Below are 19,082 nucleotides of genomic sequence, written 5' to 3'. Positions count from 1 at the left end.
CTATATTGGCAGATTAGTTTAAAGGATAAAGTATTTTTAGAAGCTTTAGCAAGATGCAATACTAACTAGTTATAAATAACATTAGTTAGCTATACTTTAGTTATAGATAATAATACCCGCTAGAACAGTATCGTTGCATTAATCGTAAGAGCTATTTAGCTAGAGTCTACTATTAATTAATTTATTATAAAGGAGAGGAGGAAATGGGACAAATACAAAACTAATTAGAAGACTAAGAATTAGTATAAGGCTAGGCTATGCAGAAAGAAGAAGGAGATACTATCAATACTTCTTAATCAGCTTTTATACTTAGATTAGACTAATCTAAAAGCATATTAGCGGATTCTTTTACTACTTAAGAATACAACTATTACCCTCTAGGGTAGTACTAGTAAGTATAGTAAGATCTAGCAAGTTCTACCTATCTTTAAGAAGATTAAGAATTACCTTTATTCTAAGAAGAAGGAGTTTAGTACTAGCTTCTCTAATAAAGAAGTCCGCTAGCCTACTTAACTAATAGCGAAATCTATATATATAATAGTAGGGCCTTAGCTACTATTAATAGCTGCACTTCTTAAACAAGAAACCCTAAGCTGAATCTTAATTGTAGCTAAGGAAGGTCTTAATTTAAGAGTATACTAATAGGCCTAGCTACTAGTAGCAGAGCTTTATTTTAGTCTTGACCTAAAAGCAGTATATAGCAAGATAGATTATTATTAGAAAAAGCTTTAGGACACTCCTGTTTATATTATAGCTATTATCCTAAATCTAAATAATAGCCTAGCTTAGTTAAAGAAAGGAGACAGATTTATATCTAAAGAGTATAGACCCTTTGCTAAAGAACTCTATAAGCTTTAGTAAGAGGAATATAAGCAGCTACTAAATCCTTTTAATATAAGTAGCTCCCCTTAGCAGTAAGCTAAAAGACTAAGATATAGCAGGGAGGAAGATAATATAGATATTCTATATAACAGTAACAACAAGAGCAATAATCCTATTAATTAGCTAGAGGATTATATAGGATAGAGAGTCAAGAAATATCCTAATCTTGTTAAATAGTAGTAGACAAAGAGAGCAAGATAGCCTTAGCTAATAGTTATAGCTCTTAATATTCTTAGTATCCCTCTAACGTCTAATAAGCTAGAGAGAATATTTAGTAATATAGAGCTAATAGTATCTCTTAGAAGGAATAGGTTGTATAGGAAGGCAGTATTAATGCCCTATTATTTTTAAAGAGCCAGATTAGGAAAGATGTTATTAAGATTAATTAATCCTTTATTTATGATAGAAACCTACTTAAGTAGGAAACTAATAGACCTGCTCTAAATAACTAGTATAAGCATCTTAATCTTGAAGCTACTTAGTAAGCTGCTATTAAGAGGAGTAAAGAATTTAAGAGACTTAGACTAGAGGTATAAAAGAAATAAGGAAATACGAAGAGATATAGCTCTCTTCCTCCTAGCTTTAACAACTTTCTATTTAACTATAATTAGGATTAGCTATAGATAGCGACTTATATAATTACAATTAATCTAGGATTGCAATCTAGATTACTAGAAGAGTTAGATTAAATTGGATTAGACTGCTTTAGAGAGAGTTAGATTAGATTAGATTAAATTACTAAATTAGTAGAGATTAGCTAGATTAGATTAGATTGAATTGCTAAGCTAATCCGGATTGCAATCCCGGATTGATTATAGACTATACTATCTAATCCCGTCTCTCTATATTTATCTACCTAGTATTAGCTAAGTCTTTACTAGATATTAGGGGTAATAGATATAAGTTTTAGGGTCCTTATACTCCTCTAGTTCTCCTATATTACTATCCCCTCTACTATAGTAAGAAGTAAGCTATTCTCTCTTATAATTTTTATGAGGCTATCTGTCTAGTAGTGCTAGCTCTAGTCTAGGTTGCCTCCCTATATAAGGTAGTAAAGGTTGAAGTTACCTACTAGGACTTAGCTATTACCTTAGTACTTTCGGATAGCCTACTCTATAAGTAGTAGTAATCCTACCTCCCTACTACTCCTTAAGGCTAATAGGTAGTAGTAGTTATAGATAATAACTCTATTCCTTCCTATCCCTATACCGGCTAATAGTAGGTCTCTATACTAAGAGTTTAGCTCCTATAAAGCCTCCTATATTTCTTTAGAGATACAGAGTGCTACGCTAGGGTATAGGCCTTACGGGATAATAATATAGAAGCCTAGGTATTTAACTATATTTCCTATAGTTATCTTAATCTAAGCCTCCTAAATTGCTAGAATATAGTCCTCCTTTAGGTCTTCTTATTAAGGGAAGGCTCTCTATACCTTATTTATACTATAGTTTATATTATATTAGATAATATAGAGGCTAATTAAAATTAGAGGATAGTAGGGGGTCTACTATTTATATATCTTCCCTCTCTATTAGCCTCTATTAGCTTAGCTATAAGAGGAGGAAGCTAAGTTTATTAGTTTAGGTATCTCTTTACTTCCTTACGCTTATAGTACCTATTAGTCTTCCCGGGGGTCTTCTCTCTTAGGTATCTTAATAGGTCTCTCTCCTCCGCTTTCCTAGGGATTCGGCCCGCCTCTTCCTACTTTATACTAGCGTCTAGTCTTTATAGCTCCTCTATATCCCTCTAAGCTTCTCTATAATTGCGTCTCTAAGTCCTCTTACCTTTGCCTAGGCGGCTAGCTTTACGCTATATATCCTAGACTAGGTAGGGTAGCTACCTTTATAGTTGCTATATATATATTTACTACTAGGGCATTGTCTATTCTGTATTCCTCTACGTATTTTCCGTATACCTAGCTCTTATTATAGTATTTAGCTATATATTTAAACTTCTAGTATTTAAGGCACGATACTATCCTTTATTACTAGGTAAAGGGTTCTACTAGGAGGATAGTTCCTTAGACTACTAGTCCCTTCCTTATAATTTCCTCTACCTAGCTAGCGCCCTATATATAGAGTACTATTAACCTTTCCTAGCCCTAGGGCTCTTAAGTTAGAAGGTTCTTCCTACCCTAAGGCTAGGGTACTATCTAGTATTATCTTCCTAGAATCTTTCTATAGTTTCTTTCTTATCGGGGCTATAGTCTCTTGTATATAACCTATAGACTAGTATCTAGTAGGCTACCTATAATATCTCTCCCCCTAGGAATATCTCTTATATCTATCCCTACTGCTTTAGAGCTAGGCTTTTACTATTTATATTAATATAAATATAGCATTATCTCCGCTAGGTTGTTTCCTAACCCTAATTACTCTAGGGTCTCCTATCTCCTTTAAGAGTTCTATATTACTCTTATTAAGGGTCTTTTATCTATTTAGGGTATCCCCTACTTTTACGTATATTACGTATACCTCCTATAGGAGGGATCTAGGCTAGGGGAGGGGGGGAGTAGCTAGTCTAAAGGGTAACCTATACCTAAGATACTAGCTACTAGCCCCTATAGGAAGGTTTCTATTTTCGTAGGTAGTCGCTAAGGTCTTTAATAAACTATACTACTATCGCGTTCTATTAGTAGTAGAGGATCGTAGTTACATATCTCTAGAGGCTAGAGGAGAGGAGGGCTACCTATTTATTAGCTAGGTCCTTAGGGTAAGAGGTAGCGGCCTTTATTTCTTAGATTAAAGAGTTTATATTCTCTTATATCTAGTAGTTCTCTTTTTCTAACTAACCGCCCGCCCTAGCCTAGCTCCCTCTTTGTTACGGATTGCAGCCGCTAAGCAGGCATCGACCTGAGTCGCGGTTACGTAATTAATGCCTTAGGCATCTACGGCTTCATCTTTTACGCGGCTTCTCGATAGAACTTCGTCCTTTACGCTTCGTCTTATCTATATAGCGACGATATTTATTTACTTGCCGCCGTTCCTTAATATTACGAAGCGTCTTTTTATCGACAGCGCCGTTAGCGTTTTCTATAGCGCTACACCGTCGCCGCCGCCTAGTCTACTACGTATTTTAGGTATTCTATAGCTCTATACGCGTTAGCAAGGTTTACTAGTTCTACTATACTATATCTCCTTGTATTAGATCTACTACTAAATCCTTCGCCCTAGTAGCGCTATACTAATAATATTCGGCGAGGACGATAGAGGCATTTCGCCGAGATCTGTACCTAGAGGAACTAGTAGTAGTAGTAGTAGTAGTAGTAATAGAAACTAGTAATAAACGGCCTATACTATCGCAGACACGAGCAGACCTCTACTAAGCATTAACGATCGTCGAGCATCTATTAACTAGCGCTTAGCTATTATACCTAATACGGCCGAAGAACTCGCGAATATCCTTTAGCACTTAAACTAAGCCGACGCCTACGCCTAGGTATACCGGTATCTCCTAAATTATAAGCTTCAACTAGAAGAGCTTAAACAATAGCGGTTTGTAGCAGACAACGCGAAGAGCGAGGCCGAAGCCCTAGTTACGACGATCTAGGATAACTGTACTAATGCTATTAACACTGTTAGTAATAGGCTAGCGTAGGCCTAGTAGTAGTGCTAAGACATATAGAACGAGGTAATTAAGAAGAACTAGGAACTCTTAGACAAGGGCGCTGCTATAATTAAGCTACAAACCTAGTTATAGCAAGCTTAGTCTACTAGTAGTTCGTCTAGCGGTAGCGGTAGCGGCTCGCGTTCTCGCTTACGGAGCCGCACGCGTATATCGGATCCCGAGGTATATAAGGGAAATAGCAAAGAGAAACTAAAGACATAGTATACTGCGATAGGCTTGTACTTCTCTTGCTAGCTAGACAGGTATAACACCTAGTATAAGAAGATAGCCTACGCGTATAGCCGACTAGGAGGGAAAGCAAGGGATATTATCTTGCCGTACTGCACGTAGGCAGATAATAATATAGTAGTCTTCGATAGGATTAGCACCTTTAAAGAGATGCGTAAGATACTAGACTTAGGCTTTAGTAAAGTTAATAAGTTAGATGCTACTACGGACAAGTTAGAGAAGTTAAGGTAAGGTAATTCTAAATTCTCGCACTACCGTACGGAGTTTAATAGATTGAATGCTATAGTTAAGCTTAAGGATAAACAGCGTCGTAAGAGACTACGGAAGTCGCTAAGTATCGAGCTATAGGATTAGTACGCCACTTAGTAGGACGTTTCGATTATTCCTTAGAAGGACCTACTTAACCGACTAGAGAAGATTAACTATTCGTTGCGTCGACGACGTATAGAAGCAGCCTCTACGGCTAACGGAAGCTATTAGAATAAGAGCATTTAGTCGCAGACTTCCTATAACAACTCCGCTAATATTAGTAGTAAGTCCGACAAGAACATATCGGCGAATAGTGCTAATAACGCTTTTACCCGCTTAGTATCCGTACTAGCCCTACAAGCCCTACCGTCGGCGTAGCCGAATACATAGCGTAGGCCCTCCGCTGCCCTATCTACTTAGTCTACTACGGAAGTAACGACCTTACAAGGTAGAAACGCTATAGATCTATTAAACGTAAATAAGGGCCCTCGTCTAGCTCTTAGTAAGGAAGAACGCGAGGCGCGTATAGCCGCTAGAGTATATGTCTATTGTTAGTAACCTAGACACTAGAAGCGTAATTGCCCGGGCATTAAGAACAAAGAGGCCCGCGACCGACAGCTTTAACTTAATGCTATAGCAGCCGGCAATAATAGCACCTCTGCCGACGGCGGCGTGCCTGTCTAGGAAAACTCCTAGACTCTAAATAAAGCCGCGTTTAGAGTCCTATTTACGATAGCTAACTACCGATATAGCAACCTAATACCTAGCATTATTTACCGCATTAGTCTCCGGATACGCAGAAAGAGCACGTTTGTAATTACTACAATAAGGACACTCTCCGTATTAGTTTAACCGTACTAAGATTAGTAGTAAATCTACTACCGGATAAAGAACACTTAGTTCTGCCTTGTATATTATCTTCGAATATAGTATCGATAGCCCTTAAATCACATGCTATACTCGACTACGGATATATAGGACACGCTTTTATAGATGTTAACTACGCGTACGAGTCTTAGTTTCCTATTTTTAATATACCCGCTCGGTTACTAGAAGCCTTCGATAGTACGCCGATAGACGACGTAACTTAGGTAGCTCGTACTACGATAGACATAAACGGCTACCGCGAGCATATCTGCTTCTATCTAACGAAGTTAGGTTATTATCCTATTATCCTTAGAATGCCTTAGTTTAAATAGCACTGCCTACGACCTCTATAGAAGGATAACGCCGTCCTCTTTAACTCCGATTATTGCCGAAGAACTTGTAACGATTATTACTAACTTATCCGCGTAGCGGGTATTACTAATATCGAAGATTTACTTAACTAGCCGCCGATATAGCCTTTGCCGCAGACTTAGTCTCCGTTACCGAAGCCTTAATTATTAGAGTTAGAGCTATCGATGCGGAATTATTAGTATATACGTAATATACGAGAACTACGCGCTTCGAGAACTCGGCCTTAGTTACCGCCCTTACTAGATTTAACCTCCGCGTACGTAGACATCTAACCGCCTATAACTATAGAAGATAAAGACTACGAAGCAGAGCCGTCGCTACCCCTACTACCGCCGAATAGGGCCTCGACTATCGCTATAATAAAGAAAGCTTATAAGCTCGGCATATATACTATTAGAGCCGCTCCCTTCGATACGCTATATAACTAGCGAGGTTCGCGCATCTTCGCGGCATCGCTACGTAACGTAGAACAGGCAGTAGCTACTAAGAAGAACATAGACCCGCGAAGCAAACTGCTACGGAAATAGTACGAGTACCTCGATGTCTTCTTAAAGGAAGACGTAGCGAAGCTACTACCTTATCGCGCCTACGACTACAAGATCGAGCTTACTAGCGAACTACGCTATAGACCGCTATACTAGATGTTACTAGAGGAACTTAAGGTTCTACGTAACTACTTAAAAGAAAATCTCGAGAAGGGCTTCATTCGGACAAGCTCGTTACTAGCCTCGTTACTTATACTCTTTATTAAGAAGCCGGGTAGCGGGCTGCGTTTCTACGTCGATTATAGGAGGTTAAACGATTTGACCGTTAAGAACCGTTATCCTATCCCTCTAGTCTAGGAAACGTTGTTACGTCTTAGCAAAGCTAAAGTCTTTAGCAAGATCGATATTATCTCTACGTTTAATCGTCTCTAGGTTGCGGAGGGTTACGAGTAGAAAACTGCTTTTAAGACCCGTTATAGACTCTACGAGTATCTTGTAATGCCGTTTAGATTAGCAAACGCGCCTTCCTCGTTTTAGAATTATATTTACGATACCCTAGCCCCTTTCCTAGATGTGTTCTATATAGCTTATCTTAATAATGTCCTTATCTACTCCGATTCTATCGAAGAATACGAAGTATATGTCCGTAAGGTTCTCGGTACCTTGCGTATAGCCGGTCTATATACTAATATATCGAAGTCTAAGTTCGAGGTAACCGAAGTCAAATATCTTAGCTTAATTGTTACTACCTTAGGTATTCGGATAGATCTAGAAAAGGTTAATACAGTATAGAATTGGCCTATACTACGTAACGTTAAGGACATTTAGGCGTTTCTCGGGTTTGCTAGCTTCTACCGCCGGTTTATCTAAGCGTACTCGCGAATATGCAAGCTACTAACAGACCTTACTAGGAAAGGACCTAATAGCTTATATAACTTCGACTAGATAGCTAATTACTAAACGGCCTTTGAACTCTTAAAGGCTGCGTTTGCTAAGCAACCTATCCTCGCTTTATACGACCCGTAGCTGCCTATTATAGTAGAAACAGATGCCTCGGACTTTGTAACCGCTAGGATACTATCGCAGCTATATTACGATAGTAACTAGAAACCTGTCGCTTACTTCTTATTAAAGATAACGCCGGCCGAGTGTAACTACGAGATCTACGATAAGGAATTGCTAGCAATTATTAACGCTTTCGAGACCTAGCGCCCTAAGCTAGAAGGTTATCTAGAGATAGTAAGAGTTATTACGGACTACCGCAACCTAGAATACTATATGTTAACTAAATAACTTAGCAGGCGACAAGTACGATAGTCCGAGTTCCTAAGTAGATTTAACTTCTAAGTTACTTACCGCCCTAGCAAATAAGGCACTAAACCTAACTTAATAACACGCCGCTCCGCCGATCTTCCTTACCTCTCTAATAATCTACGAATACTAGTATAAAACTAACGTATACTAAAGTCTTATAATGTCGACCCTACACTCTAACTTGCCGCCGCTATAGGCCGACCTAACGCTACTATATTATCTAAGAAGATTGTAACCGCTAGCAAAGACGACAAGGTTATATAAGAGATAAAGTTGTATCTAGCAAATAGTACTACGCCTAGCAAAGGCTAACCGACGTATAGTATATTACCCTCGGAGTGCGAAATAAGGACCGAAGCCCTATACTATAGATATCGACTCTATATACTAGAGGCTAACGACCTACGTATAGTAGTGCTACGGTTATGCTACGACTTACCTATAGCGGGTTACCCTAGCCGCAACGGCACCTTTAAGCTAGTAAGCAGACACTACTTCTAGCCGAGTCTCCGAGACGACGTAGCCGCCTATCTAGCTTACTACTATATATATATTCGTACTAAGCCTTCTCGACAAGCTAAGCAAGGACTTCTTCGGCTATTGCCTATACCTACGCATCGTTAGCAACATATTACTATAGATTTTATTACCGGCTTGCTAGTTAGCGAAGCTAGCTTTAATGCCTTAATAGTCGTAGTCGATCGTTTAACTAAAATACGGCACTTAATCCTAATAGTCTACTAGGATAACTAAGCTAATACTTATACGGTTGCTCGCCTATTCTACGATTACATCTAGAAACTTTATAGGCTACTATAATCTATTATATCGGATCGTAGCTCTTAATTTGTGTCTAACTTCTAGCGTTGCTTCTACGATCTTCTCGGTATAGATATTAGCTTATCTACTACTCGCTATCCGCAGACTAATAGCTAAACAGAACGCTTCAACTTAGTAATAGAATGCTACCTACGTGCCTTCGTTAACTACGCGGGTAACGACTAGGATCGCTAGGTGCCGATAGCTAAGTACGCTAGTAATTACTAGCAGTCTAGCAGTATTAGAATGTCGCTCTTTTACGCTTACTACGGTTACTAGCTACGCCTAGGCATTAAGCCGCCTATATATAGGGACCCTAGAGATAACGATACTTACGACAAGCTATACGACGTAGATGCTTAGGCGTTCGCTTAGTATATATAGGATATAGAACGAACGGCAGTATAAGCTATAAAGTAGTTACAGTCCGTAATAGAAGAGTCTACTAATAAACACCGAAGGCCTACTCTAGTACTAAAAGAGGGTAACGAGGTCTTCTTATCGCTCTAAGGCATCGACACTCGCTATAACAAGAAAATAGAAGTTAAACGCTCTAGACTATATAAGATTACTAAAGTTATTTCCTCTTACGCTTACCGGTTAGCGTTGCCTATATTAATAAAGATACATAATGTCTTCTACGTTATACTACTTACGCCGCTTAATATCGATCGCTAACTGCTACCCGGGCAAGCTAATTATAACGCACCTCCGCTACTAGTAGAGATTAATAGAGACGAAGAATACGAGATTAATAGCATTATAGACTTACGCTATTTCAAGTCGGTCTTTAAGTACAAAGTCCTTTAAACTGGATACGATTAAGCCGAGTAGGTTAACCTTAATAATATTGCTAACGCTACCGAAGCCGTTACGGAATTCTACGTACGTTACCTAAAGAAGCTACGTCTGCGTAAAACAACGACGAAGCTAGCTATAATTAGCAATATTGCCGCTATAGCGGATGCGACAAAGGCGTAGACGCCTCTATCGTTTAAGGGGGGGGGGGTATTATTACGGATTGTAGCCGCTAAGCAGGCATCGACCTAAGTCGGGGTTACGTAATTAATGCCTTAGGCATCTACGGCTTTATCTTTTACGCGGCTTCTCGATAGAACTTCGTCCTTTACGCTTCGTCTTATCTATATAGCGACGATATTTATTTACTTACCGCCGTTCCTTAATACTCTTAAGGCAGGTTAGGACTTTCTTAGGCTAGAGGAGCTAGTTAATAGAAGCGACGGACTTCTACCTCCTTTATATCTCTTAGTAGTATCTAGAGCAAGTTATTTGCTAGTATTTGTAGCTAAGGTACCTCCTTCGATTGCTTCCGTTAGACTAGTAATACTACCTTCCTTCGAGTCTTCGGTTAGTTATAAGATCCTTAGGCTTAGCTTCCTCTCCTTATCGACCTAATATAGGAGGGGTTTTAAAATATACTTTTAGTATATACGTAAGCTACCTACGTCTAAGTAAGAAGGCCGTAATACACTTTAAACTTGTAGGGTAAGCAACTAAACTATCCGCTAGTACCCTGCCTTATAGCTCTTAGCCGTTGCCCTTCGACCCGATTACGTATACGAGCTTATTTCTATTCCTAAGCCTGCTAAGTGCTTTAAGGTAGGCGAAGAGGGTTACGAGAATTGCCCTACTAAAGAGGTTGCTTATATCGGATAAGACGTAGTAAAGCTCGTAGCTAGCGATAGTGCTAGCCGCCTACGTATTACGGTTAGCCTTACATCTAAAGATTAGAATAGCTACTCTACTATTATTAAAGGTATCTATAAGCTAGAGGTCTTTGCAAATTAGGTTTAGAAGCTTAAGAATCGCGGCCTAGTTCTACCGAACAAGATTAGTAAGCTTACTAATAAGCACCTTACTAAGGTCGAGGGCTACGAGAACCTAATAGTCTCGCAAGTTACTAAAGTATACTATAACCTAACGGCTCTCCTAGGCTTAAACTCCTTCGTACTATTCGCTTTCCCTATAGCTATTTTAGTCGAAGGTCTTAGTTATATCTCTAATACTTTAGTCGGTAGGATGCCTTAGTTAAGTTATACTATTTAGAACGAAGTTAAAGTAGTTCTCTAGTTTACGGAGGAAGAACTTAAGAAATACCTAAGCGATTAGGAGAAAGCTATAAAAGAGAAGGCTACTAACCTCCTCGTTAATTAAGCCCTCTACGAGGAGTAGTATTTCGGTACTAATAGCTTTAACGCCTACGGACGAGATCTCTAGAACCGACCGGCGGATAATGTTATCGCTAGTAAGGATTACGGTATATTAAAGCAATAGTAAGTCGGTATAATAGATTAGTTGCTTACGATATTTGTTTTTATATATTAATAGTACCTAGGAATAATACTAGTACCCTAGTAGTATTATTTCGGAGTTTTAGATAATAGCCTTAGCTAAGAGCGCTAAGGTAATAAATAACTGTTTGTTTGTTTTAAGCGGTTAATACAAAATATATCTAGTTAGATACGAAGAATAGAAGGGATATTAGCTAGTAACCGGCCCTATACCCTTAGGCTAGGCACTAAGCCTACAAAAGAGGCCTCCTTCTATAGAGTAGAAAGATTATTAACCTCGTATAGTATACTATTCCCGTTATACTTTAATAGTGCCTATATTATAGGGCTCTAATTGCTATAGCCTAAACGATAGGTTTGCTATCCTATCTTACTAAGTATAGCTACCTATATTGCTATACTACTACTGCTAGTAGTAGTAGTAGTAGTAGTAGTAGTAGCAGTAGTAGCAGTAGTAGTAGTAGTAGTAGTAGTAGTAGTAGTAGTAGTAGTAGTAGTAGTAGTATTTTCCGTCCTTTAGTATATAGTATTAACTAAGGACTAAAAAGAAAACTTGAAAAAGGGCTCTACGGAAGCAAAGCTATAGACGGGCAATATTCGGAATTGATCTTATAGATACTATATAGACCTCGAGCTTATAATCCTTTAAGATACTTTATAAATTGACTAAGTAAATAGATCTACTAGATTTCGACCTTATACGCTATAAAGGCGCCGCTATAGAAAATTAGCCGCACTAATTTTAGTAATAATTAATACTAGCTACCTAGCTAGGACCTTAAGGCAGTCCCTTCTACTAGATTATTAGGCCTAGCAACCTCGGAAAGAGCCGAAGCCCGAGTACCTATACCTACGGTCACGCCCTAAGCCAACTAGAGGAAGCTAAAGCAGGTCGTACGTAGTAGGAATAGTTCTTACTGCTAGGGAAATAGGACAAGACCTTAGAAGACTAATAACTAGGCGTAAAGGAATTACTATAACTCCTATACCTAGTTATAGCCAGGTATACGCGTCGCTATCACCTAAAGACGCCACATTAAAGTAGCGTTAGTACACCTTTGCTATAGGATTGCTAGTAACGGCCTAGCTAGAAGAGTAGTTATATAATAGACATTAGAGCAAGGCCGGGTTTAATAATAAGGCTAATAGTAACGCAATTGGCTAGTTAAGCGTTTAATTTAGCGCGTAAGAAGCGCGGCTTGTTAGGCTACTAGCTTAGCGAGGGGATAGTAGGAAATAGCTACGAGGGCGTAGCCTTTAGAAGAGAAGCCTATATTAGAGGGTATATAAAAGGCATATAGATAGTTAAGTAAAGCTAGGGTCTTAGTGCCTTAGGTAGGGCTTACTACTTAGCGCCTAGCGCTAGCCTAACTTCCTAACCTTCCTCTCTCTCCTTTATAGACCTTATCGAATACTATACGCTTTTAACTATACTATCTACCTATCTATATAACCCGTATTATAGCGAGGTAGCCTATAAAGCGAGGTAGCCTATAAAGCGAGGCAGCCTATAAAGCGAGGTAGCCTATAGAGAGAGGTAGCCTATAAAGCAAAGTAGTCTATAGAACTAGCTTATAATCTAGCAATCTATAGATTACTAAAATTCCTAAATTAGATTAGCTTAGATTGCCTCTAGAGGGGCTAGATTAGATTAGCTTAAATTGCTAAATAAGTAGAAAAGGGCTAGCTTAGACTAGCTTAGATTATAATCTTAAGCTAGATTATAATCTAGGCTTGCTTATAGACTATACCGGACTATTGTAATCTTACGATATTAGTCTCTATTATCTATTAGCTATACGAACTGCTACCCTCGATAGTATTAGAAGTAATATACTAACAATAATAGTAACTAATTGCTTTATAATAGTAGAATACTATATTATCTCGTCTAGTTTTAGAAAGTCTTAAATAATAGCTTTATAGTTAATAAAATAGTACTAGAATAGCTATATTAATAGAAGTCTTCTATATTTTATAATTTATTTATACTAAAAACTTTATATCGGCTATATTAACTCTACTATTACGAATAGTCTATTAGTAGTATATTATAAATCTTTATAAAAGTAAGTATATAATAGCTTATATAGAAGATTATATTATAAAATTACTACTATAGATGACAGCTACACTAATTAATAATCTATATACTAGCATTGATATAAATCCATTAGGGCAGTAAGAAGTTGTTAAAAATTCAAGGTCCCTCGAAAGCAGGGCCGTGCGTTACGCGGGGCGGGTCAAAATTGTACCTTCGTAACCCTCGAGGATTCCCCGAGCCCTAGCTACCCGCCCGAGCCCTAGCATAACCCGAGATTATAAGATCGGCTGTTCTATACAAAATCGCGTATAGAAGCGGTAATCGCGTCGCTATAGGCCCCTCCGACCGGGCAACTACTATACTGCTACTAGCAGCTATAAAGCCAAAGTTTGTTAGCAAATTAGTAGTATAGCAAAATTCAAGGTGTTATTGCTTGCTATCTACTTAGGCCTAAGCGGATTACGACCTGCAGCCTTGTAACTACGTAATGCTATATATGCTAGCTTATATTAGTCCCTTATTTGCTAACTAGCCTGCTACTATATATAATACTACTACTAAGTAAACTAATAGTGCTATTGTTGTAGCACCTAGTAATGAAGTAGCCGCTCTATTAGCTATATAAGCGACTATTGTTGTTGTTGCTAGTGCTAGTGCTAGTAGTATTGCCAAGCAGCCTATCGTTGTTATTGCTTATACAATGCCGCCTACTAGCGGCTATAGTAAGCTTGTTGTCTCGCTCGCTCTTCTTCCGCTTATAGTCGTTGTTGTTTATAAGTACGTAGGTGTTTAACCTCTCGGCGGAGCGTATCTAGCTTAGAAGGTAGCTCCGGAGCTACTAGAAGTAAAGACTCGATACGTAGATTATAGCACTCGAAGCTACTTAGATAGTAAGCAGAGCTACAAGCACGATTAGCCTTCTAGCAAGGGCACTGTTAAGTGCGGCATTAGCTCTTTACGCACTTATAGTGCTCGGCAACTATCGTACGAAGCTATATAAGAGACACGCCTAGCTCTAAGGTAAAGTCTACGGTCCTTACTGTCGCTGTCTTCTGCTTCTTAGCTACTATAGTATAGTTTAAATCGTCGAGTTCTCGAGCCGTTGCTATACGCTTAGTTAAATACAACGTTGCTCCGCTAGTAAGAGGTTTACGGTTACTATATACTACTTATAGCTCTCGGAGCCGTACTAGCAGTCGATTAACCTCCTACTTCCGTACTAGTAAGAAGTCGATAAACTAGTAAACGTAGAAGTAATATAGCAATAGTAGAGCGCGCTTTCTACCTATTTCTATTAGCTTTATTATCTCGTAAAGGCACGGATAGCTATAGGTCTTCGTTAGGTAATCGTTATAGCGGTACTATAGACAGGAGTAAGAATAAGCCGAGTGCTTTATCTTATTGCCGTTGTCGTCCGTTGTAGTGTTTAGAAGGGTAATAGCGCGCTCGTAGACCTTATAAACCTCGAGAAGGCAGTAGTCGCTAATAATGCGAGAGACACTCGCAAAGAAGGGCCCTACTAATAGCTTGCAGTAGCGCTTTAGGTTATTAGCTAACTAGACTCTACGGCGGTCGTATCCTTAGTGCTACTAGTTAAGAAGCGACTTAAAGAGTAAATAGATATCGTGTCGGCTGCTATAGTTAAGCTACTGTTTAATCCGACCGTAGTATGCTTCTATACGAGACGTAACCTTCTCGCCGAAGTAAAGGACTTAGTTAGTCTAGTAGTAGACGATCTTCTCCTTGTGTTTCTACTAGTTATTATATAGATATTGCTTGAATTAGGGATACACGTTGTCTAGTTTGCTAACGTTGCTATTAAACTCCTCTTCTAACTAACTTCTTATAGTGTGTATAAACAACTGTAAGAACTTGTTAGTACTTGGACTGTTAGTCTATAAGCTATTAGCTTTAATCTATGCAAAGTCGCCTCGTTCTTTCCGGATACGAGTAAGAATGTCCTATTATAGGTGCTAGTTATATACAATAACAAGCGCTTTAGGAATAACCTCCTTAACGGCGTAGATAAGCGCTTCTTCTCGATCCGTACTTATAACGTAAGGTATTAGACAACCGGCTTCTTCGAGACCTTTCCGTAGTAACTATAATAGCCGGATAAAGTCCTTCTTATTAGGCTTCGGTCTAATTAGACTAACGCCGAGCTTAATAGTGTCATTTATCGGTCTAGTAGCGACAATATCTAGTAGCTCGAGGTTGTATAGATTAGTAGAATACGTAGTGTCGAGAACGAGTATATAAGGCGTATCCTTAAAGGCCGAGAGCGATATAGGATAGAGGGCAACTATAGACTTAATTAAGCTATTACCGTTAGATTAAATGTCGTAGAAGATGCTATTCTTATCTAGCAAGTCGATAGTCCGCTAAGCCTAGTTATACTCCCTTCGAGCATTAATACTACGTCCCTAGGCGAGGTTCTTTATATCGTATAGCCGTAATAGAACGCTACGGCCGCGGAAGTATACTATAATCTTAGACGTAGCTATTCGAGACTACTAAAGCCGCTCTAACTCCTCGAGAAACTAAGTCGTACGAGAGCGTTATCGGTAAGTCGCTAGTACTATAATATTATTAGGTCCGTAGTTGTAGCGATAGTAATCTTAGTCGCTAGAGTAACGAATTTCCTACTAACCTTCTAGTTATAGAGGGTCGATTATAATAGCGTAGAAGTAGAATTTATACCCTATCTTCTTCGAGTGCGACTTCGACTTGCCCTTATTCTAGGTCCTTTTATCTAGTTAACTAAAGTAGCTATATATATAGTAGTGTCTATATTTAGCGCCGTTCTTATTCTTCCTTAGCTTCTACTCCTTAAACTCGTATCCGTATTACGCGCTAAATTCGTAGATATAGCGCTCGAGTGCCTATTTCGAAGGGAAGTCGTCTTCTCGTAGTATTAGACCTCGAGGTCGCTCTACTAATACTACCTTCGAGAATAGCGCCTTCTATAGCCGCGGCGATACCGACGCGTGCGATAATAGATACTATAGCCTTATATACGGCGCGTCGACTAATCGACTGCGCGTACGACCTCTCGGCACTTCTACTACCTATTCTGTCTCTTCTATTACTAAATCTACTACCTCTACCTCCGATTCTACTACCTCCGCTACTACTACCTCTATAGCGCCGCCGGCGGCAGCGGCGATACTATCGTTAGCGAGAAAGTTATCGATATAAGCCTCGTATAATAGAGATTTAGCCATTTTCGATAGTTACTAGGCAATCTACTATAAAAGTAGGAAGAAATGCGAATTATACGAATATAGACTCGGAGGCGCGACTTCCTAGGTAGCGCGCCTACGCGCCTATCAACAATACTAACTAGGAATAGAAACAGCCTATATTAGGCGGAAAGAGTACGTAATTTGATACAGAGGCGATTCTACAGTAGTGCTAGTGTAGGGATATGCTGGGGCTCGGGCGGGTAGCTGGGGCTCGGGGAATCCTCGAGGCTTCGTGACTTCTTCAGGCACGCTGGCCCCTGGCGGAGCAGAGCGACACCGACATCTTGCCCTGCCCCGGCCTTGCCTACATCCGCAGCGTTCTGTAGCACGAATCTGAATCTGAATCTGAATCTACGGTCAGCGGTCAGCGGTCAGCGGTCAGCCAGCACCAGCTCTTTCCATCGCCTCAGTCCCGCCATCATCGCTGCCGTGAGCACGCGACCGCGAGAAGAAGCATCGTCCCAAGCCAGAACATCTCTACTAGGCATTTTAGAGGGGAAGATGCGCTGAAGCGAAGCATAGCGCTGATATCACAGCACAACGATTGAGCAGTGTTGAGCAAGAGCACGCGGGTGGAAGTGCAAAGGACTGGGCTCGTGAGCCAGTGCCAGTGCCAGTGCCAGCGCCATGGACCGCCAATCTCACCCGGCACCTGACAACGACACCGGCCGAACGAATGAGCAGAACGTTCGACTGGCTCTCGATTACTTGCGAAGCCGAACCGCCGGCGGTACCGTTCGTGACAGCCGACCTGCTCTGCCAGACAGAAGAGAAAGCGGCGACAGCGCAGAGCGGAAGAGGCGACATACGGGCTCAGAGCCACAGCGACGAGACTATCCATATCCCACATACAACGCCACTGCCTCGCATCTTCACCACGCTGCACGTCTTCCCTCACCACCCGGGAGCAGTAGAGAGACTGCTATCGACCTGACATCACCGCCTGCTCAACCACAACCACGACCTGCCAGACCATCGATCCCAAGAATGCCAGGTAGCGATGACGGTAGAAGAAGTCCAGGCGGAGCTGCACCATCGGCTACAAGAGACAGCGACATTGTATTGCCTCGGTGGCAACCAGACAACGACGTGACCAAGTGTCCCGTCTGCGACACCGAGTTTAGCCTCCTGTATCGCAGACATCATTGCAGGAAGTGCGGCCGCGTGGTGTGTAATAGGTGCTCGCCGCATCGCATAACCATACCGCGGCAGTACATAGTACAGCCCCCGAATCCCTACTTGCTGGGAGATGAGGCTGCGCCGTCGACATCACCTTCAAGCAGACGGAATCCAGCGCTCGGCGGAGGCGACATTGTCCGAGTGTGCAACCCGTGCGTACCAGATCCATGGACGCCAGACTCGAACATCGCCGCTTCAGCACCCATTGCCCCAGTTCCCCCACCGCCATCCAGGCCAGTGACCAACAACTTCCCGCCCGCTTCAGCACCCTTGCCAGACCAAGCAGCCTCTCGCCAGATGACCGCGCGACAGCAAATGATAGACGCGATGCGCAATGCAGCCGTGGCACGGGTGATAGGATCACACGGACGACACTATTCTCAGCAGGGAGCCCAATCTTCACTATCAGCGCGACAGCAAGAGATAGATGCGATGCGCAATGAAGCCGTAGCACGGGTGATAGGATCACACGGACGACAAACTTCTCAGCAAGGACACGAATTTTCAATTGGACCGCGACAGCAAGTGATACATGATGCGATGCAGGCTGCTGATGCTGCCATTCAAAGTTCTCGTGCTGCCATTCAACGATCGCGGTCGAACACTTATCACACCCTGGACGCTTCGCAATCATCACAAGCATCTGTTCCGCCCACTTCCACAAGGTATCATGGTCATCGCTACAGCCAGAGCAGCGGTGGTGGCCCTGCCTTCAGCCCATTCACGCCTCCATCGTTTACTGACCCGGGCAACAACCGTAACGGAGATCCAAGACGACAGTCCCGGGTAGTGATGTCACCATCGTTGCCCGACCAGTCGCGTCCAAGACGTCAAGTCCGTGAGGAGGACGAGTGTCCCGTCTGCGGCGAAGAAATGCCACCAGGAGACTCGGTACGCGAGACTCACATTGAGGACTGTATAGCCACGCGCTTCTCATCAACGCCCACGCAATCCGCTGTGCGTCCACCGCCAGCGCCGGGAACTCCAGAGTCTGTTGGTCATGCGCCTGAAGGCTCACGACCACGCGCCACCAGCTTTCGACCACGCGGCATGTTGAAGTCCAAAGCCACGGAGAAAGATTGCGTTGGCGCCGACGGCGAGCCACAGGAGTGCATTATCTGTTTTGAGGAGTTTGAGGAAGGCGATGACTTGGGAACCATGGAATGCTGGTGCAAGTTCCACCGCGACTGCATCCGTGGCTGGTGGGAGAAGAAAGGCCCTGGAAGCTGCCCAACGCATCGACTTTACGATTGAATACGCACGCACGCACACACGTGATTAGGATAAGGCGCACTGCACTGCACTGCATTCGAGATACCCCCACACTCTTACTGAAGATGAATGAAGACAAGGACGGAAGGCATCGCATTCGCTACATGAAGGAGTTGGTCAATAGATGATATGATTTACTAGGCAAGTGGCGCTTGGCGTATGCAGCATAGCGGCTATTGGGTACGAT

At 41.4% G+C, this 19,082-nt stretch overlaps 1 protein-coding gene across 1 annotated transcript; it reads left to right on the top strand.

Annotated features, from left to right (window-relative positions):
• Window positions 1-16,805: 16,805 nt before the first annotated feature.
• MYCFIDRAFT_215336 (uncharacterized protein) lies at window positions 16,806-18,877 on the top strand (the record flags this gene model as incomplete). The annotated part of the gene is made up of 4 exons (XM_007928515.1): window positions 16,806-17,611; window positions 17,669-17,775; window positions 18,170-18,288; window positions 18,414-18,877. Exons 1-4 carry the CDS (start codon window positions 17,072-17,074, stop codon window positions 18,875-18,877), a joined length of 1,230 nt encoding a protein of 409 aa, XP_007926706.1. The 5' UTR covers window positions 16,806-17,071.
• Window positions 18,878-19,082: the final 205 nt, after the last annotated feature.

This window comes from Pseudocercospora fijiensis (genome assembly GCF_000340215.1).
Source record: "Pseudocercospora fijiensis CIRAD86 unplaced genomic scaffold MYCFIscaffold_4, whole genome shotgun sequence".
NCBI classification, from domain to species: domain Eukaryota; kingdom Fungi; phylum Ascomycota; class Dothideomycetes; order Mycosphaerellales; family Mycosphaerellaceae; genus Pseudocercospora; species Pseudocercospora fijiensis.
Note: the sequence above shows the minus strand (reverse complement) of the source record. Positions and strands in the feature narration are given on the sequence as shown.